At 43.8% G+C, this 22,686-nt stretch overlaps 1 protein-coding gene across 5 annotated transcripts in view; it reads right to left on the bottom strand.

The window, feature by feature from the left end:
* Positions 1 to 22,686, bottom strand: part of LOC147012353 (spectrin beta chain, non-erythrocytic 1-like) — a 330,873-nt gene that overhangs the window by 174,716 nt on the left and 133,471 nt on the right. For 4 of the 5 annotated variants that reach the window (XM_085856438.1, XM_085856436.1, XM_085856437.1 and 1 more), the window contains one exon: positions 2,528 to 2,679. The exons of the other annotated variant lie outside the window; for it this stretch is intronic. In XM_085856438.1, coding sequence (XP_085712564.1) covers positions 2,528 to 2,679 — 152 coding nt within the window. The remainder of the gene's footprint in view (positions 1 to 2,527; positions 2,680 to 22,686) is intronic. 5 annotated transcript variants of the gene reach the window in all.

Below are 22,686 nucleotides of genomic sequence, written 5' to 3' on the forward strand. Positions count from 1 at the left end.
AAGAAGTTGGTGGGGGTAAAATGTCATGTCAAATCATTGTTTTGATTGGAAATAATTATTTTAATGACAAGAAGTATTCAGGTACGATAGTTCTGGGTGATTATGTCGAAAAGGGATCAGTTTGAAGTCATAAAACCTCAAAATCTTCCAAAAATTGGTGAGGCAAAGCATAAAGTTCGTGGATCAAAACTAAAGTTAATGGGGCAGATTTTGTAATAATGTGATACAAAAAAGTTGTATTTCTTGAAATAACGAACTCTGAAGAATGTACAATACCTACATGCGCCAATTTATGACATGCGCTTCTGCTCAAGCTTGGAGTGCCACAGTACGAACCCAAAGATTGGAGACTGTTCATTGACAGCAGCAAGCGATCACTGAAATGTGTTCTGCTACACAACGGCAACCAGTTTGCCTCTGTACCCATCGCTCACTCGACTACACTGAAGGAGAAGTATGAAGTGGTGAAGTACGTGCTGGAGAAAATTGGTTATGATCAGCATAAGTGGTTTATTTGTGTTGACCTGAAGATGGTGAACTTTTTGTTGGGACAACAGTCTGGCTTCACCAAGTACCCATGTTTTCTGTGCATGTGGGATAGTAGGGACCGTGCTCAGCATTACACGAAGAAGGACTGGCCTGTGCGGGAGGAATTGGTGCCATACAAAGAAAGGAACGTCATCAACGACCCTCTGGTGGACAGAGACAGAATACTCTTCCCACCGCTGCACATCAAGCTCGGCTTAATCAAGCATTTCACCAAGGCTCTGGACAAAGATGGTGACTGCTTCACTTACTTGTGCCAGGCTTTTCCAGGATTGACCATGGAGAAGTTGAAAGCTGGCATCTTTGATGGTTCTCAGATCCGTCAGCTCATCAGAGATCCAGAGTTCAAAAACTCAATGAACGAAGTGGAACTGGAAGCGTGGAAGACATTTGTTTTGGTAGTGAAGAACTTTCTTGGCAACAATAAAGCCAGAAACTACGCAGAACTTGTCAACAACATGCTGACTGCTTTCAGAAACCTGGGCTGCAACATGAGCATCAAGATGCACTACCTATTTTCACATATGAACCGGTTTCCTGAGAACCTGGGTTCAATGAGTGACGAGCAGGGGGAGAGATTCCATCAGGACATGAAGGAGATGGAGACCAGGTATCAGGGTCGCTGGGACGCAGTCATGATGGCTGACTACTGTTGGAATCTGAAGAGAGACCTCCCTGCCGCTGAACATTCCAGGAGTTCGAAGAAACGGAAGTTCAAGCACTGAAGTTTGAACAGTGGTGACGCAACATGCAATTTACTTGTACTTACCTTTATCAATGCCCACCATTCAGATGACAGTAATCGATGTTTCTATCATGTAATCAATAAATGTTGTTGGCAAAACATTTTTTTTTCTTAAAAACATGTTTAGGATGATATGTGTTGACAAAAATCAGCTGATAATGCCACAAAAATGTAATTGATTTTGTCACAAGATCTGATTTTTTCAAATCAACTTAGCACAAAAACCTGACCTGATGGAGAGAAACGGATGCCATTTCCTGATTCAGCAGTGCCAGAATACCCTAATTCACTTGTAGAAATCTAGACAACATTCAGAAAGTAAAAAATTGTTGACCAGTGTTATCATTATAAAATTGCTTTATTGCAACCTGAGGTTGCCACCTTTGTTTGCCATTGGCTTTAAAACACATTAGAGTGACGGTTTCGAAATATGTGAAATAATTAGTGACATCGGTGTTTCCACCCTCCGCACTCAATTTTACCAACCACTATTCCACAATTCTGGGGTATATCTCTGAGAATGATTGTGTCACATAACAGTCACATAGCTGTTACAATATTTTAAACACAATACAATGGCTCATTTTTTTTCTTTTTTTTATATTCTCTTTCCTGAAAAAGATATGGGTGGCTGGATGTCATTATCCCATCCCCCAACCCTCCCTACCCTCCAAAATTTGTTTGAGTGACAATACCAACTTCTGGATGAAGTAATTTTTACAAGCACAATATGTGGTTAAAATTAAAGATGGACAAAGGGTCTTTCTAGCTGTTCTGTTCATGAAAGATCAGCAAACATTGCATTAGAGAAAGAGAGACACATTACAACTGAAATTCCATGCAAAATCTTTAAAACAGCAAAGTCTTTTTCATTTTTCATCGGAAGCTCACATCGTTGAGATGATTTTATTTGGCTACTGATAAAGCACACTCATTGAGAGCAATTCCACTTTTCTTGGGATTTCACATTCAACTTTGCTAATGAATCTCAACTTTAAACAGAATGTGGCTTATATATTTTAAGTACAAAAAAAAAAAATTCAATGACTTTGAGCAAATGCATTTCGGAATATGGTGGTATCTGATTAACTCACGAGTAAAATATGGGACTCAAAAAAACAAAAACCCTACAATGCTCTGCAGTCTACACTTAAGTCTGACACGTGCAACGTTAAGCCGCAAAGCAGTGAAAATTCCTGTCTGAATCAAAAATGAACATAATACCACAGGCCTTACCAGTGCTTCTCCACAAAGGACTTCCAGGAGTTTGATGAGCATTCGGCCATCTCGCAAGTCCATGTAGAGGTCCAAGATACGGCAGGTCACACGTTGAAGGTGTGAATTCACCCACTTGGTAAACGTTTTCTTCTGAACCTCTTCCCGCTCATCTGCACAATAATTTGGCATTTTCATTCTTTGTTTTAGTAACATGTTGCAAAGACCGACTCTGAAGGCGTGAGACCAACAAACTTCCTCACTAAAATAACAATGGCTGTGACATCACATCACTGATCACTGACTTCACACCACATCAGAACCACACCAAGAGGATTTGGCTCTCTTGAAATTGCATGACCTTGAATAAGGTAATGCATTACCAGAGGATTTACCTTGAATAAATAAGTTCGCTCCAAAATTAATATATCATTCACCTTGTAAACATAACCAATAACCATTCCTTTCACGCCGTCAGGTGCATATGGCTGTCGAAGCAGTTTCATTGGTTTCGGGGGCACAATCCTGGACGGGTCACCACTCTGACATAGGATACTCGAATGACTCATTTTTTTCAGTAAGCTGGTATTCATTTTGTTGCCCTGAGTAGGATGATAGGCTGATTAAACCCACCTGGTGTTATTTATGGCACAACAGGTGCTTGAACTCAGGACCTTAATATCTTAAGCAAGCCACCTTAACCGTGAACCAAAAATCTCTCTCTGAAAATAAACCAAACAAAATCAAGTCAATATTTACAAGTTCAACTTACCATGTATAGACACGTAGTAGTCACACTGGAACTATTTAATTATTAGCATTCAAATGCGAGACTGGTAAAATGTGGAGGACTCAGCTCAAGCTGGAAGATCAAAGCAAATAAAAAAGATGTTTGGCATCAGTGGGAGCCGTGAAGCTGCCAGAAGGCAAAGAACCAGAGAGCCTTCAGTATGAAAAGGAATAACCCTCTAATCAATCAGCCTTTATTTAATTTGATACATAGTTATTAATTGCATGAATACCTGGTGTTGGCGCAGTGGTTAGGGCAGCGGCTTGGGATCCAAAAAGGTCCTGAGTTCAAGCCCCGTTAGGCCACTGAATTAATACACCAGGGGGTTGACAGCCTGTCATCCTTCCGAGGTCGGCGAGATGAGTACCAGTATACTGTGCCGGTGTATACCCCTGTTAAAATAGGTGTACCATATCCCTGTGTCGTAAGAGGCGACCAGGGTTGCGTCAGGAAGGGCATCCGGCGTAAAACATGTGCCAAATCACTATGCGGATCATACGGATGATCCGCTGTGGCGACCCCTAACGGGAGCAGCCGAAAGAAGAAGAAGAAGAAGAGTTATTAATTGCATGACCTGGGTGACACGGTGCATCATTATATTAATCTATGTGCAAATAAAAATAAATAAACTAACACCCCCATGTCCTCCTAAGCTTTCACCCCATATGCACATTTGTATATTTGTACACAGTTTTCATATTGATGAAAATACACACATTGGCCACAGTAGGAAAAAAAACTTCTTAAATGCTTCTGTGAAGAATACAATGAGTTTTGAATAAAAACGAATGTTGGTTAAAGGGCACGATTGCTCAATTACCCATTGACACTGAGTGAGTGCCAAATAATAGATTACGGTAAATCATTTCCGATTAAGCCGAAGAGTACATACAGTTTACAATGTGGGCACTCAACACATCGAGCTAATTCTAAAGGTTTGACCTTGAGATGAGAAGGAAGTGCAAATAGCCATCTTTGCATTGTTTAAAGTTTGGGGACAGAGGGAAAGGGATCTCAGTCATGATTTTGTACAACTTTTATCGTCCATTTGCATGTATTTTGCTTTATTAAATTCATCAGTTTGATTTGTTAAGTCACAGAGCATTATTACTTATCAGTTTTGAATCATGGGCAATATTGGCTGCTCACATATGTGGTGGTGGTGGCATTCACAAAGTTATCCGAAGGAAAGACTCATAATTGTGAAAAACATCCTATAAATATCTATGTACATACATATATATATATATATATATATATATATATATATATATATATATATATATATATATATATATATATATATATATATATATATATCCACAGGGTGTTTCATCAAGGTTAATACAACTTTGACTTCGTGCCATTTCTTTGTTTTTTTATCTGTTCTGTTTTCCTTTTCAGGGTTTAGTGGTGTTATCGTGGTATTTGGTCCCTGGAATTTCTAGCTCCGTAGCTCAACTATGCCATTGACAGTGAGGCAGAAGACAAAAATGGTGGCTCTGTGGCATGAGACTAAATCATATGCAGACACCCGCCGGAGGTTCTGCAAGGAATACCACCTCAGAACACGTGATGGACCCACAAATTGTGCCATTCAATGTATTGTGAAACATTTTGAGCACAAGGGTACAGTGCACAACCACAGCAAGGGCAACAGTGGCAGGCAGCATCAGTAACCAAGAACAAAGCCAACATCAACGCCGTGCGGGTTTCTGCAGTGGACAGTCCCAAGAAGTCCCACCGCCAGTGCTCCCAGAAGCTCGGCATCAAACCAACATCAGTCTGGTGTATCCTCATTAAGGAACTGAAGCTTTTCCCATACATCCTCTCTATTAGGCATGAACTGAGTCAAGATGACATGAGAAGGAGACTTGATATGCGCAATTGTCTCAGTGACAGGATGGAGCAGTACCCAAACTGGATCAATCTGAACTGGACCAATCTGATCTGGGTCAGTGATGAAGCCCATTTCCACTTGAACGGTGCCATCAACAACCACAACAACATTTTTTTCTGTGGGGTAGAACCACCTAAGATCACTGAGAGGTACCTGAAAGGACCAAAGGTCACATGCATCTGCACCTTGAATGCCACTTGGGGAACGCTTGGGACTTACTGGTTTGAGAATGACGACAGCAGGACGGTGATGATCAATGGTGAGCGCTACCAGGCCGTGTTCCAGAAGTTCCATAATGATTTAACACAAAAGGTCACCCCAAACCAGCTCAGTATGACCTGGTTTATGCAGAATGGTGCACTCCCACATACAGCTGGTGACACCATCACTTTCCTGTGGAAGCTCTTCAGAAACCGCCTCGTTGCCCTGGGTACCACCCATGACTGGGCACCCCAGAGTCCAAACTTGAATACTGGTTCTGGAGGCTGCCAAGGGCTCTGTCTACGCCAACCGCCCTGCCACACTGGATGATCTGAAGGAGGAGGTGTCAGACGACCTTCCAAGCAGTGACACATGAGACCTACAGGAAAGTTGGACAGAACTTTGGAGTCAGGATCAATGCCTGTCTGAACCTTGGAGGGGCACACATCGAGAATATCAATTTTTTTTTTTGTATACCTTCTCGAGGCTCGTATGAGAGCTAACACACAACTCACAGCAAGGGGGCATGAGACAAGAGGGGCGGGGCGGGAGTGGAAGGGACAAAACAGTGGGGAACAGACACATTAGGTGAACTGTGGAAGGGAGAGGGATGGAGATGGGACGGGGAACATGGCGAAGAGAAGATGGACATTACAGGGACTTTCAGGAAATAAAGCAGGGGAATTGAAGGAAGTGGGCTTGGGTGGATTATCGAGGGAAGAAAAGATCGAGGATTTGGATGGGGGAAGATAAGAGGTGGTGGTGAACAGCTGTTTTGAAAGCCTGGAGGGAAGAATGGGAAAGAATAGAGTGAGGAAGTTTATTCCAAAGGCAGGAAAAAAAGAGGAATGAAAGAGTGAAGATGAGCATTGATTCGTGATTTTGGTAGTTTTACCAGAAGGGGGTTGTTGGCGGACCTTGAGCGCCCTGTGGAAATGTGGTGGGGACAAATCGCAGAGAGAGCAGGGGGGGGCAAGGCTGGAGAGGAGTCGGTAGAAGACAGAAAGACCACCGACCAACCTGCGGTGATTGAGTGAGAGGCCCAAAGACTCAGCTTCATTGAGGGAGATGCCGATAATCTTAAATGCCCTGGTTTCGAGAGCGTGTTTCGACAGTTTCAACAGTTTCGACAATTACAAGGATTTTGTGTAAATGCCAATTTCAGACCTTGGGCGCTCACTAACTCTGGCAGTGACTTACTGCAATAGCAATCAGTGATAGAAAATACCATGTCATAAGCTTTCGAGAAATGTTTGGTTCATGGTCCTGAGGTTTCTGTTTCATTTAAATATATCATGTTGCATCATTCTTTTTGAAACACCCTGTATATAATTATATATACATATTATTATTATTATTATTATTATTATTATTATTATTATTAGGCGGTGATGAATCACCAAAGTACCGGCAGAAACATAATTCTAATTACCTGAGGGCTAGTTAGGGGGTGGGGAGGGGGAGGGTGGTGGTTTTCACGATGACTCAAAGTTGACTGTGGTACTGTTGTCACACAGTCAAGCCATCATAATCAGAATAGATATAAAGTTTGGGCAAATTCTTTCTGTCGACAAAGAATGGGATTGGATGACCTGATGAATGCGGCCTCCATTGCACGAAGGTGAGCTAAACTGCGTCCTCTACTCAGGATTTTAAACCAGCCGATACGGTATTGCTCTGCACCCTGTGGATTATTCAGTAGATGGTAACCAATTGCAGAGGCACAGGGAATAGTTGTAGTCCTGTGTACATTCTTAAAAGCCGGAGTTAGCTGTCTCTGTTCGGAGTTATGATGGCTTGACTGTGTGACAACAGTAGCACAGTCAACTTTGAGTCATCGTCAAAACCACCACCCTCCACCTCCCCACCCCCTAACTAGCCCTCAGCTAATTAGCGTTATGTTTCCGCCGGTACTTTGGTGATTCATCTCTGCCTAATCATTATTCATGATGCCCTATGGTTCCACCAATCAGGTAATCCTGTCCTTTCTTCCTCTCAACCAATCAACGTTGAGCACATTAAATTGCAACTGAAGTAAATGAGGGTTTGGTACTTATTCTTCATCTGCTTAAGTTTTATCCTGAGGAGTGCAAGTTGAAAAGCTTTGATAATGACATGTCTATTCTATTGAAATGCATATTTGTTTTGTTGTACGAAGAAAATGTTATATATATATATATATATATATATATATATATATATATATATATATATATATATATATATATATATATATATATATATATATATATATATATATATATATATATATATATATAGTAAGACCTACCCACATCTCTCACCTGTGAATGGAGGGAATAGCTCCAATCAGCTCTCACCTAATCAAATAAAACCAGGTGGCAAGGATTATAAAAACAATTGACCCTCCCACAGTTTTAGTTGGGTTGAGTTGATTAGGCGAGAGCTGATTGGGGCTATTCCCTCCACTCACAGGTGAGAGATGTGGGTGGTCTTTCTTCATTTATATACTGACTGGTTTTGACGTTTGCACATGGTACATGCTTGGGAGCCTCATTGGTATGCATGCTGTTTATGCTATCGCTGATGATTTGCCAATAAGCGATGAAACCGGTCTGGTAGCTGAGAGGGTGTATATCATTGGAATTCTCATGTGTGTACAATGTGTGAATGTCTTTATAGTTGTTGAGGAACTCTGGGAAGGGTTCGAAACAGCAAAACCCTTACCTTGTGTGGGTCTTCTTGGGTTGATTTATGCAGCTTCTTTGACTAGAGGAGTGTGGGAGGGGTCAATTGTTTATATCATCCGAGCCACCTGGGTTTCGTTGATTAAGTGAGAGCTGATTGGCTCTTCTCTCCATTCATGGGTGAGAGATGTGGTTGGGTCTTTCTTCATTTAGATATTGACTGCTTTTGATGTTTGCACATGGTAGATGCTTGGGAGCCTCATTGGAATGCATTGCTGTCTGCGCTATGGCTGATGATTCACCAACAAGTGATGAAATCCGTGCGGTAGCTGAGGGGATGTGTAGCTTTGGGATTATCATGTGTGTACTATGTGTGAACGTCTTTATTGCTGTGGAGGAACTTTGGGAAGGGTTTGAAACAGCTAAAGCGCTTTCCTTGTGCAGGCCTTCTTGGGTTGCTTTATGCAGCTTCTTCGGCTGGAGGAGCGTGGGAGGTGTCAATTATATTTTTATACACAGGGTGTCCCAAAAGTCTCCATATATAGGGAAAATTAAGACTTTCAGCAAAATGTCTCCTGAAATTCTTCATACATAGCTTATATCTTTTTTTTTTCAGATTCCCTTCAAGAATGCCTTTGTCAAAAGAAGAACGTATTGAAATCATTCGCATGGCTGGTTCACGAAGTTGTCGCAAGGTTGCAATCGACTTTAACAGGAAACATGGCAAGCACATCACACACGACAAACATGACAAGATTCAGAACATGGAGCATTTAAAGGAACGCATTCGAAGTGGAATTACATGCATAACGCCAGATTTGTTGCCACAAGTTCACTATGAGTGAGAGAGACGACTTTGTGTGTGTTTACAAATAATTGGCAATCATGTGGAGAACGTTTTGTAAATAAAGTTGCATTTTGCTAAAAGTGTTAATTTTCCCTATGCATGGAGACTTTTGGGACAATATATATATATATATATATATATATATATATATATATATATATATATATATATATATATATATATATATATATATATATATATATATATAGTTACAGGCCGGGGGTCGGCCGCCAACCGACCGCTCTGAACGGAGCCGCAAGTCCAGTCGGCCCGACTGATCGCCCGGAATATAGATCGCCACCCGGATAACTCCGAGCGACGGGTCCTTGTACAAGAACCGAAATACGCCAATCGGCAGATCACGTGGGGTAGGGTCGATTGCCAATCTTCAATGTACCTAAATACCCACGTGATCGAACTACCGGGGTATTCCAGTATTGCACCCTCGACGGATCTCGTACGGAACAAACCGCCGAGGCGAGCTTGTCCGTGCGCGATTCCGAGTGGCGTAATCGCCGAGAACCGTCGGTCCCAATGTCCCCCTATTACGGCAAACCAACGGCTTTCTAACTCCCAACACACGAAATGTTCAGTCAATGAGGGAATGGATGCAACGAGCAGATTACATTCACACAAGGACATTTATTATAATAAAACACGTATGCAATTAAATAAGGCAAAACACGTATGCAATTATGCAAGCAACAAAAGCACGACAAAATAACTACAACCGTCTACTTATTATGTACAGTCATTTACACTTAACAACAGTTCCTACTTATTAGACGGGCCCACGGACACACGTACGCGCGCGCGCACACACACACACACACACACACACACACACACACACACACACACACACACACACACACACACACACAAGAAATGGTGGCTGAGGCCTTTAATTACGAGCTCCAGCTCGGAGGACAGGTGAGCTGAAACTCAGAGCTTGACTCGAACCTTTCCACCTCGTGTGGTCTTCAACTTGTCCAGACCCGGGCTCCAGCGACAGCGAGCTGGATCCAAATCGCCGTGATCCTTCCCGAGCTCGCGCGAATCCTCCCACGCTTCTCAACACGTGCCGGTGAGATGAGGCGCCGATCCTTCCTGTCGATGCGTCGCTTCCCCGAGGAATCAACTCCAAGAAGAGGCCGACGCGTCGCACTAAGCCGGGAAACAAAATGGAGAACGACAGGCTCCACAAACCAAGAGGAAGTGGAAGAAGAGGAAGAAGCCTCCACTCGCAGCTCGAGCCGAACAACCGGCTCAAGTTCCTTCCAAAACAAAGCAGCAGCCAAAGCTCACTGAGCCAGCCGAAGCAAAAAGCTTCCGAAGGCCTCAAGCCACGCAAGCCAAGCAAGACCTGATGGCCTGCTGAACGACTGCTCTCTCCGAAGCAAAAAGCTTACTCCTCCCACGGGACTCAGCACACGAACTCTGCCCACGGGACTCAGAACGGGACTCTTTTTTTTGAACAAAGAAAAGATGTCCTCTTTATCCTTTGCACCCCCTCCCCCACACCGGGCGTGACTCATGCCCTCTTGATCCACCCCCCCCGCTCAACCACGGGTGGGAGGGAGTTGTTGACGTCACCGCAGGGTTCTTCTTCCTCTTCGCAGAAGAGGGGGTGGGACGTCTCCATTTTTCGCTCCCTAACTATTAATTCGATCCGCAGAGCATCTAATCAATTTCAAAACATTTAAACAATGGAAGGCGAGCAATCTAGGGAACATGCACTTATCGACATAGCTGACTAAGGGAACCTGTATGTTGTGTGCAATTGAATTCCAAATTCGTCACAAAATATATATATATATATATATATATATATATATATATATATTTTTATATATATATTTATATATAAATATATATATATATATATATATATATATATATATATATATATATATATATATATATATATATATATATATATATATATATATATATATATATTTGAAAGTGTGTCTGTCTGTGTGTGTGTTTCTCTGTGACCTATGCACGCGAAAAGTACTGGACTGATCCTCACCAAACTTCACATGCTGACAGAACATGTACCCGGGAGTGTCCCGATGTAAAAGAATTGTACTTCCGACTTCCGGTTTCCGAATTATGACGTCATCACCTGATTGTGTGTTTCTCTGTGACCTATGCACGCGAAAAGTACTGGACTGATCCTCACCAAACTTCACATGCTGACAGAACATGTACTCGGGAGTGTCCCGATGTAAAAGAATTGTACTTCCGACTTCCGGTTTCCGAATTATGATGTCATCACTTGATTTCGTAACGTTAATTTTTCAAGTTCAGCCGATTGAGATGGGGCCAACGCCATATACAATATATCTAACATATGATTTTAAGTTTTGGTTTGTCTGTTTCTTTGTTTGCCTGCACGCGCTAATTTCCTGAAAGGTGAAAGATAGGAGCTGACCACTGAAACAAAAAATGTCGGGATGGGTCCCGGGAAGGTTATAGGCGATGTGGCAAGGCCCCTCGGCCGGGGGGGGGGGGGAAGGGGTGTGTTTCCCCCTCACCAACCCCCTTAGCCTATGACTGCCATGGCCCAATAGGGAACTGATACTGTGCTCGCGTCAGACATATGTATAGAAGATCAAATTCATTCAAAAAGAATCCGGGCAGCGCCGGGTGCATTCACCTAAGTGTATATATATATATATATATATATATATATATATATATATATATATATATATATATATATATATATATATATATATATATATATATATATATATATATATATATATATATATATATCTCTCTGGAAAAAAATTAAGAGCCCACTGCAAAATGATCAGTTTCTCTGGTTTTACTATTTATAGGTATGTGTTTCAGTAAAATGAACATTTTTGTTTTATTCTATGAACTACTGACAACATTTCTCCCAAATTCCGAATAAAAGTATTATCATTTAGAGCATTTATTTGCAGAAAATGACAACTCGTCAAAATAACAACAAAGATTCAGTGTTTTCAGACCTCAAATAATACAAACAAAACAAGTTCATATTCATTTTTAAACAACACAATACTAATGTTTTAACTTAGGAAGAGTTCAGAAATCAATATTTTGTAGAATAACCCTGATTTTCAATCACAGCTTTCATGCGTCTTGGCATGCTCTCCACCAGTCTTTCACATTTCTGTTGGGTGACTTTATGCCACTCTTGGCGCAAAAATTCAAGAATCTCGGCTTTGTTTGATGGCTTGTGACCATCAATCTTCCTCTTATTTACATTCCAGAGGTTTTCAATGGGGTTCAGGTCTGGAGATTGGGCTGGCCATGACAGGATCTTGATCTGATGGTCCTCCATCCACACCTTGATTGACCTAGCTGTGTGGCATGGAGCATTGTCCTGCTGGAAAAACCAATCCTCAGAGTTGGGGAACATTGTCAGAGCAGAAAGAAGCAAGAGTTCTTCCAGGACAACCTTGTACGTGGCTTGATTCATGAGTCCTTCACAAAGACAAATCTGCCCGATTGCAGCCTTGCTGAAGCACCCCCAGATCATCATCGATCCTCCACCAAATTTCACAGTGGGTGCGAGACACTGTGGCTTGTAGGCCTCTCCAGGTCTCCGTCTAACCATTTGATGACCAGGTGTTGGGCAAAGCTGAAAATTGGACTCATCAGAGAAGATGACCTTACTCCAGTCCTCTACGGTCCAATCCTTATGGTCTTTTGCAAACCTCAGCCTGGCTCTTCTTTGCTTCTCATTGATGAAGGGCTTTTTTCTAGCTTTGCACGACTTCAGCCCTGCCCCTCGGAGCCTGTTTCGAACCATCCTCGCCGTGCACTTCACCCCAGCTGCCGTTTGCCATTATTTCTTTTTCGGTCACTTAACGTCATCCTACGGTTGTTGAGTGACATTCGAATGAGTTGGCGGTCATCCCGGTCAGTGGAAAGTCGATTTCGCCCTCTTCCAGTCTGCAGCTTTGTTGTCCCCAATGTCTGCTGCTTGACCTTGTTCATATGAACTGCCGTCTTTGAAATTTTAAGGATGGAAGCAACGTGACACTCACTGTATCCCTCTGCTAGTAAAGCCAGAATTGAACCCTTCTTTCCCTCACTCAAAACTTTTCTTTTCAACTCTTTTGGCATGGTCAATAGTTATTTTTTGATTCCAATTACTTTTGAGGTACTACTAGCACTGTGTTTGCCATCCAGCTGGTCCTATTTCAAGAGGATAGTGATGACCACAGCAGTGGTTTTTATACTTTTCCTTGTTAAATAAGATTAGGTTCAGGTGATCACCTAATCAGTACCTCACTAAGTAGAATGAGGTGTGCCTGTGTTGGAATTCAACAGACACTGGAATGGAATGGCTGCCATACATGTAGAGATGCTGAATGAAATTTTTTTTGGGGTGGTCTCCTATTTTTTCCCAGAGCTGTATAAATATATATATATATATATATATATATATATATATATATATATATATATATATATATATATATATATATATATATATATATATATATATATATATATATATATATATATATATATAAGCCATACACAATGCATCTTGTCACATTTACCTTCAAGACATCATGAAATGGCTAAATGAATGAATACAAGTGAAATAATGTCTCAGAACCGCTGTATGTTTGGTGCCATTGCCTTCAGGGAGTGCCAGCTTCACAGAGCCACAACAATATTATAATATGTATAATGTTCAAAATGAGAAATTCAAATCCCAAATCCTAGAAAAATTAATTTGCCGAAATCTATTGGTGAATTTAATTTTGACATTAGAAAGTTTAGTGTAAAGTGAATTTACAATGTACAAATGAATTAGGTCAATCCCTAATCAGTGTATGTTCTCGTACTCTCTTTTCAATAACCTGTTCACAGCTCATTGGGATATTCGACTGACCTTATTCACCTTGATTCGATCGCAAGAGGATCTTTTATCGTCCTTGAATCAGAACTCAATAAGCAGATGATACATTCACGTCAATTCAACAAGTATAATGAAGGTATTTTGTAGAATCTCTTTCTGCCATTTCCCTCAAATTGTTTTTTCACTCAGATATGTTTTCAGGTTTTGCAATGAGTCAAAGTTTCTAGGAAAGTTTTCACATATTTTTGCATGTTCGTGCTGGCACACTGTCAGTGACCAAAATTATTCTCTCAATGGGAAGATGGCGTAACCTGTTAGGCATGAGGTAAATCAAAGGGTGATTTCTGCGTTTCTTTAAGCCACTAATTCCCCACCTATTTATGAATCACTCAGATTAAAAAGATCCTGTTGGCCAACTGGAAGGGAAATGAAAGAAAATGAGACAAAAAAAATTACAAGTTTGATTACATCAGAAATTCAAACGTCACAAGTGAAAAAATAAATTTTGGCGCAAAATTAAACTAGTTTGGCCAAACTTTTTAAAAAAAAAACCTTAGATGAACTATAATGGAGACCAGAACCATCAAAATCAACCCAGATGAGATTGAAGACATGGCCCAAGACCTTTCCAGATGGTGTCAGATAATTTCTGTCAGATAAGTGTGCAGTAATATATGCCCGATGGCACAGGGAAACAGTCAATCGGTCAGTAGTAGTAACAATAGGAGTGTAGACTTGTCAGGTCAGGTATGGGAGCATGTGCCAGAGCAGCACGTCGCTGCATCCACTTTCCGCCAGTACTCCAGGGGCCTCCGTCTGGCCATCCCCCAGGCATATGCCTGGCCCATCCCCATCTCCTTGAGATGCCGATCAACCTGCTGCAACCGCAAGGCATGTGGTCGTCCCATTGGTCTCCTCCACTCAGGAGACTCCCTCGCTGAGAGAATCTGGTGAGCAGGATCAGCATCAGGAAAACGAGCCACATGTCCATACATCCGCAGCTGACGCTCACGGACTATGCAGGTAACAAATCTCATCTGAGTCTCTCTCAGCAACCGCTCGTTGGGCACAAAGTCTGACCAGCGATAGCCAAGGATTCTCCGAAGAGACCTGGTACCAAAGGAATTAAGTCTCCATCTCAGATCCTTGGTCAGAGTTCAAGTCTCGCATCCATAGAGCAAGACTGGAAGCACCAAGGACCTGAAGACTCGGACTTTCATCCTCCCGAACAGGTACCGGCAGTGCCACACCCCATTATCCAGTGAATCCTTGACTCCCCAGGCCCGACCCAGACGTCTATTGACCTCTGAGTCACAGCCAGCAGAGACATGAATATTACTGCCAAGGGAAGTGAATCTCTCCATGACCTCAACATCCTCACCACAAAGAGGCACAGACAGGAGAGCAGCATCCAAGATGTCATTGAAAGCCTGGATCTTAGTTTTGACCCAGGAAACCCATAATCCCAGCATAATAGACTTCTGATTGATGTATTATCAAACTTGTGCTTCATAGTTTAACTCTGTCTTCTATTAAGCCAATTGTATTTGGTTCATTTTTGTACAGTTTCATGAAATGGATGATCAATGAGTGTGAGGCATTATCGAATGTCTTATTGTAGTCAATCAACATGGTTTAAAGTTCAGAGATTCTTTCTCCCAGTTTTCAAGTGTAGCGTTGTTGAGTAGGAGGTGATCCTCATTTCTGTAGCAAATACATCCACATCTTTTTTGTTCTACTTACATGAATTTTTGTTAAATTAAATGAATATTTATCTCTTCTGTGATGAATAGGGTTAAGAGTTTATATGATATTGGTGGACGTGTTTCAAGTCTGTGTTTATGTTTGTTTGTTTCTTAAGATTCTTGAAAAAGGAGGAATAGGGAAGTACAGTATTGCCTTCTGTGAATCAAATGTTTGGAGTTCTTTCTCCTCGGATGATTTGTTGAAGGCCAGAGTGTAATGTTTGTAAAGAATTAATTAAAATGCTTTGCCAGAAGATGGGTACTTCAAGCTGAAGAAGGGCTTTTAAAATTTGGCATTTTTATTGTTTCACAAAATATTATTTAAAGACTTTGGTTCACAAATGACATAAACGCCAAATTCAAAAACTTTAAGTTACCAACACCAAAAGATTGTGAAAGGGTAGCTAACAGTAGTAATGTATCCATTTTTTGCCAAATTGCCATATATGCCATTATTCTGCACTGTAATTACACCTTTTCATTGAAAAAACGCACTCAACACCATGCCAGTTTTTTCACAAAATGATATACGTCCCTTCAGCCAATCAGCACCCGCAATTTTTCCAATATGGTAGTGACCACGGTTTTGCCAGATAGCACGCATTTTGGAGCATCCTTCGAAGAAGCATGAATGATTGAGAGTAAGAAATGGAGAAAATCAAAGGACGATCATGAACTGGAAAAGTGAAGAGGATTCTCCATTGTTGTATTGGGAAGGTGCCCAAAGTTACGTGTAACCCACACAGTCCGTTTGAACTCTCGTCTATGCCATGCTGATTTACTGATGGAGGGAGATCTTGCCATGAACCAGGCCTGGAATTAATGAAGTGCCTGACAAAGTTGGTCTGAATCAGGCCCTGCTTCGCTTGATGATGATCAAAAACCAAAATGGTTGCAAAAATGTCTGCAAAATGTAGACTGTAGGAGGACAGAAAAGTGGTGTTTTCTTTATATAGGTGATCTTGCTGTGAGATTCTGTTGTAGCTTTCGTGATGCAAAGTTAATGCAGAAAGGTCAGATCTTTGAAGAAGTTTATTGGACATAAATTGATGGTCTGATGAAAGAGGTGGTCACTTTACAGAGGTTTTCTCTTCAAGAAAGGTGGTCTTTATTGAATTTGACAAGAAAACATTGGTGGTTTCATAGAGAATTACACTTATTTCATCATAATAAAATGCATGTATAGTATAGATTTATGGCATTTTGAGAAAAATTCAGACAGTGGATACATGGTGTTTTGGCGAAGTAAAAAACAAAATGACTTTTTTCAAAGATATTTAAGTTCTGGATTTTGTTTGAAGATTTGAAAATCATTTATTAGTTATACAATCAATATCAGAACTGGAAAAAAAGTTTTATTCTTTATTTTCCTACAGCTGTAATTGTCATTTTTCTCAAAACAATAGAAATGGATTTATGGAATTTTGGAACCAAACTTCATTTCTTCATTTACCATTAATCTTAGCTTAAATACAGAGAAAAAAGGTAAATAATGAAAATACAATAAAATGTAAAATCTCACAATAATATACAAAAAACAGAAAAGCTTTCTAAACTGTCATGCCTGTTGCATTTATTTTATATTTTAATGTTAAAGGCTCCAGTCATAGACTGTTGTATAGACTTCGGAGGCCAGGCCTTAAATGAAACAAAAAAGATCAGAAGAAATGGAAGTGAAGAGAAGGAAAAATCAGTGCATGGTGACGAAAACTCTATTTCTCTGTTACTTGACAGGTTCCTCATACTATCCTGAAAGCTGATTCTTAAGAAAGACACCATATGGGACCTTTTGACATGTTTGTATTATTACATAAAAGATTAATAAACTTCATATTCCCGAAGAAATACAGGATTGTCTGCAATACACTACCACCTTCTGATGCAACATCAAAATGGTCGTGTTATTGATATTCAGCTTCAACCGGGGATCAAAGCCAAAAAGAGACAGCTCAGATGTGAGCATTCTACCACCGAGTTATCCTGACACAAAGTTTGTGGGCCAGCTTTGAGATGTGATCTGTTTTAGACATAGTATTACAGAGCCCAAGGAGCTTTATGGAATGCACATTAAACACGAAACTTGTCCACGAAATGCAGAGGGTTGACTAGACCGTTTTTTTATGAAGAAACAACAAAACAACATCTGTATTTGTAAGGCTTAAGGACTTATTCAAAAGCTAATCTTCATCAAGAAAAGCAATGTCACTATTGCTTCTGTGGTGTATATTATGTGTCAAAAATTAGGCAGAGATCACAGGGTATTAAAAAGTGAACACTACCCAAATGGGTCAGTCCACATGGATTTACACAAGTTGATAATAACACGAGTCCTAAACAGTGCTGTTTTTGCCTTAAGATGAATCAACAGGACAAAAAAAGCCTTTAAAAACCTAAAGGACAACATAAAGGTGATAAAAGTTACAAAAATATTTACCTTCATTGAGAGAAAGAAGCAGCTCAACTTAATTATCGTAGAAGCAAAACTAAAGATAGAAAAAGCAGATTAGGAAACGAGTAAGGGAGGAAGAAATCATAGAAGAAAAAAATATATTGTCGCGGATTCGCGCCCGCCGGCGTGCGAACGGCCACGTAACTCGAATCGCGGCACGTCGCCCACCGGACGGACAATCCAGTCGTGACCCTCTCGGACTAACGCCGGGAACCAGTCACGGGTGGACCTTTCGGTCTCACCGCGATCGAGCCAATCGGCCCCCGTGTGGGATAGGGTTGCTCGCCAAATTCGACCTACCTAAGTACCCACACGGAGGGTAGACCGGGCGATCGCACCTCGCCGCAGGTCGACTTCGGACACGGGCCACTTAAGCGACCCGTTCCGTACTATCGGGATAACCGAGCGGTGTTATTCGTCGGCCTCGACGGTTCGATTAATTATCGGGCGTCTTAGCCCAGGACCAACCCTTTACGTGAAGCAAGATGGGGATTCAATGAAAGAAATGACGAAGCGAAGCGGGAAAACAGTTCAACAATAAGCACATTTATTTCGCGATGAACGGAAAGCACACATATACAATTCCACCAAAAGCACATGTAAAAGAAGAAGACAAAAAGCAAATGCAACAATGCAGATCTATCCGACTACCGGGCACTCGGCAACACTTATACAATTTTACTTCACAGACGGCGCCGACAACACATATTCCCAAAGCAAAAGAAAAGAGAACCACCCTCCAGGATGAGGGGGGTAGGCGGGCCTGGGGCCGAGACCGTGTCAGGCCTACCCGTCTGATGATGAGACGCGAAGTGGCGGTGGTGCCTCAACTCCGCGGGCCTCGCGGACAGTGGCTGGCAGGGGGTGGGAAGGGGGCCCCCTTTTGTCGCACTATCTCAGCGCGGGGGGAAACAGGAGGGGGTTGCTGATGCTCGGGGAAAGGAGGATTTCACAAAATCTTGGGTCTCGCGACGAGCGTCTCCACCACGAACTCGGTCGCGCCGCCGGCCTTTCCCTCCGCAGTTCCCGAATCCGACGCGAGCACCCCCTCAACCGCCTTCGCCGCCGCCGCCTCTCCACAGCTCCGTCCTCTTCACTCTGACTCCGCGAACTCCCAACTGCGAACTCCCAACTGCACTTCGACTGACGAACGCAGTCGTTTTTATAAGCCCCGTGGCTTCGCTCTTTCATCTTTGACCCTCTGCCTCCGACCTTTCACCTCGCTCCCCATTGGCCCGAGGAAAAGTGGGCGTGAATGCTTTTTGATCCATGAATTTGCATATAGCGACCGCCCTCCAACGCCCTGGAGGCGGGGCCAAACCGCCCCTCGCTCACCGATTGGATGGAACAAAAGTGGGCGTGAGTCGTTTTTGATCCGTTTTTCTGCGGTAAGTCCGCGATGCTTTTGAACACGCTGCTCGGTGCGCGCCCTACACGAGTCCAGCATCGGTGCCCACGAGTGGCGCGAGATGACGGTGATGCGATGGTGGCGAGTTGTGACGGTAAAGGTCGTGGCGGTTGTGGTGAAGCGGCGTTGTGGTTGGTGGTTGTTGTGATGGCTGTTGAGACGTGGTTGGTGGTGGTAATAATGGCGGTTGGTCCAAAATAAAGATAGTAAAAGAAAAACGGCTATCCTGAAGAGTCGCAGCCCTCATGAATGACATTTATTCCCTCTAGACAACGGGTTTGGGCCTAACTACTTACCGAGATATCTCACCGAAGGGACCTGAATGGTGGTTTGCGAATTTGGTCAACCACAACACTACCCCCTCCCCTTTTTACAGACTCGTCCCGAGTCGTCAAATTTTCGTGTGCCATCATGTGTAGTTTTCCCCTAGTACATTTTACCTACGGATCCCTGAGTGCGACATTCATGGTATTTGTGTCCCCAAAATAAATAACCTAAGGGCTGAGTAACTACCTAAACAAACTCACTCACACGGACGACTTAAATAAAATTGCCGGCGCTAAGACAAACATGCCGGGGGCGCACTCATATTTACAGTACATCTTAACCTTAACTTACAAATTTTACACTAAACCATGGCCCAGGATCAATGAACTCTTCAAAAGAAAAGCAGTTAGCAGGGAGCCAGGCTGCTCGCATGCAGTCTCTGGCTCAAACAATGCAGGTGACAGGGAACGTGGCTGGCTGCTCACACGCAGTCCAAGGCCTTCCTTTTTGAACTGAACGCAGTGAACCACAACGGTGCATGGGCTGCACAAACGCAGTCTCCGTGCCAGCTCAAGTGGCACACGCAATGAACACAACGAATGGATGGATGAATGGTTTGAACTGAACGCAGTGAACCACAACCGTGCATGGGCTGCACAAATGCAGTCTCCGTGCCAGCTCAAGTGGCACACGCAATGAACACTACAAATGGATGGGTGAATGGATGGATGCAAACACGGTGCACGGGCCGCCACTGCAGGCCCGTGTTGTAGCTGCCAACAGGGCAGTTCTCGCAGCTTGCAAACTGTTGCCTTGCGGATCCTGGCGCACATGGAAATGAACAGGGGGGGGGAGGGCAAAGAAAAATTGAACGGGGCTGGTGAACGTGGGCAGTGGGCATGGCATGGCAAAGGCAGCAGGCAAACACAGCCCGCAGAAGAAGGCCGCTGCAGGCAAACACAGCCGGCAGATGAACTGGCCGGCACAGGCCTTGCAGCACAGCAGCTGCAGATGAAGTTGGCCAGCCTTTGCCGTTCCATGGAGGTTGGTGGAGGGAGTGCGGTGGTGCTGGCCACTTGGAAGGCGGGCTCGGACCTACCTACCTGTCTCCCTCCCACCTATCGCCTTTGCCTGTCACTGTACATACCCACTCCCTTAATTTGTCAAACCCCAATTTAGCCCCAACTTTTTTTTATTTTTACTTTTATTTTACTTCCCCACTATAAATCGTCCCCTAACCCCCTTTATCGTCCTTGTTCGGCTAACCTATCCTGTCACCTAGCCTACTCCCAACCCCTACGTTCCCTTCCCGGAGGGGAGTAAGGGAGAGCTAACGTCCTGTGTCGAGGCCCAACTCAAGCCTCAGAATGGCCTCCCCAGAGTTCGGCGATCTATAAGCAAAGTGGGTCCAGCGGCCCACAACGACAGCGAGGGGATGGATGGTGCGGAGGGGTACATCTCCTAATCTACCCTAACCATTTAACTGTTAAACTACCCTGGGGCTTTCAACAAGCGCCTCTCGCTTAAACTATTGGTTCTAACAACCCAGATTCCCGTCGCCTGTGTTGGTGTCCTCACAATTTCGGGCCTCGCCCCCCCCATTTTCTCTCAGTGCCCTCACACGGTCTCATGGCTGGGACACGTGGCCCCCTTTGGCAGGCACGACCCTCTGCCGAATCTCCCGCTATGGCACCCCGGGGCACTACACTGCCTCCGAGCCTACCAGCTCCCTAACACCGGGGAGTGCCCCCCATGGCACCTCCCCTGAAACGCACACGTGGCAGGCTGGCTTCCCGGGCCCCTTTCCGAGGGTCACCCGTGCCCACAACACTGCCCACGCGGCTAATGGCGCCCCGGGCCCCCGCACCAAGCAGGCGCACCCGTGCCCACTACGCTATCCCGGCCCCCCATGGGCCCTTGGCCTACCACGGCCGACTAGCCTGGTGCCCGGGGTACCCACTCAGCGATACTCACTTTTCGCAGCCACGCTCCCAGCCCGTCAACAGGGCTCCTGCACCCCTCCAAACGGGTTTCGAGCCTACACTCACACCAACAACAAAACAACCTCCATTTTTCAATTTGACTAACCCCCTAACTCACTTTATACTGACCCCGGGGGTCCCTTGGGCGGGAGTCACTCCTCCCCCCCAATCACTCATCGCACCATGCATTCCCCATCCGCTCCACTCACACAGACCCGCTGGCCTCACTCACTCATCATGTACTCACCTCACAACTCTTCAACACACACACCGCTGAACTCTGCCATCCTTCTAACTACCTCCCCTAACTAACTCGTGCTCCCACGTCGTCCCTTACACTATAGCACGTTCCTTTTAACCTACATAGCTAAACTACGTCCCCTCTACACACTCACAAGTCTGTCACTGTCTCCAAATAATCCCATTAATCAATTCCCCAACCTAAATCTCGCTATCATCCCTCTAACTAATCCATTCCACGGGCCCCATGAGGACTTACCCCTGCCCCATGGAGCCGGTCTAGCTATGCTAACCCTTCCCCCTAACTAGTTTCCATCCTGTGCCCAGGTAAGGGGGTCTTCCACCCCTTGCCCAGGAATCCTGTGCACACGAAAGTGAGGCTTGCTTTTTTTCTTTTTTTCCATGCGCAGCACCAGCGCGGCAACTCGCGCACTTTGCACCTGGCCGTGACGTCATGCAGCTGCACGTGTACCTCGTCCCTCCTTGGACGGTACCATCCGGCAGGGATACCCCTCCTGCCAGATTCCAACCCCACGTGCAGCCATGACGTCACCGTGCGCATAAAAAAAACAAAAACACAAGCCCCACGTGTCGAGGGGTTCCCCACGCGAACACATGTGCTTTGCCCGTTGCAGCTTAACACACACGATCGCGTGGAGAACCCGTCCGGTCCAAATCCATTATCCTGCCTAAGCTTTGTCCGTCCGCGGGATCGGCAAATCCACCGCGTGCGCTTCCGGACCGGGACTTCACTCTCGCAAGCGAGCACGTGGGGGCCTCGTGCGTTGCACAGCACGGACCTCGTG

This window comes from Eptatretus burgeri, chromosome 15 (assembly GCF_056783735.1).
Source record: "Eptatretus burgeri isolate ZD-2024b chromosome 15, Ebu_testis_v1, whole genome shotgun sequence".
Classification (NCBI taxonomy): Eukaryota; Metazoa; Chordata; class Myxini; order Myxiniformes; family Myxinidae; genus Eptatretus; species Eptatretus burgeri.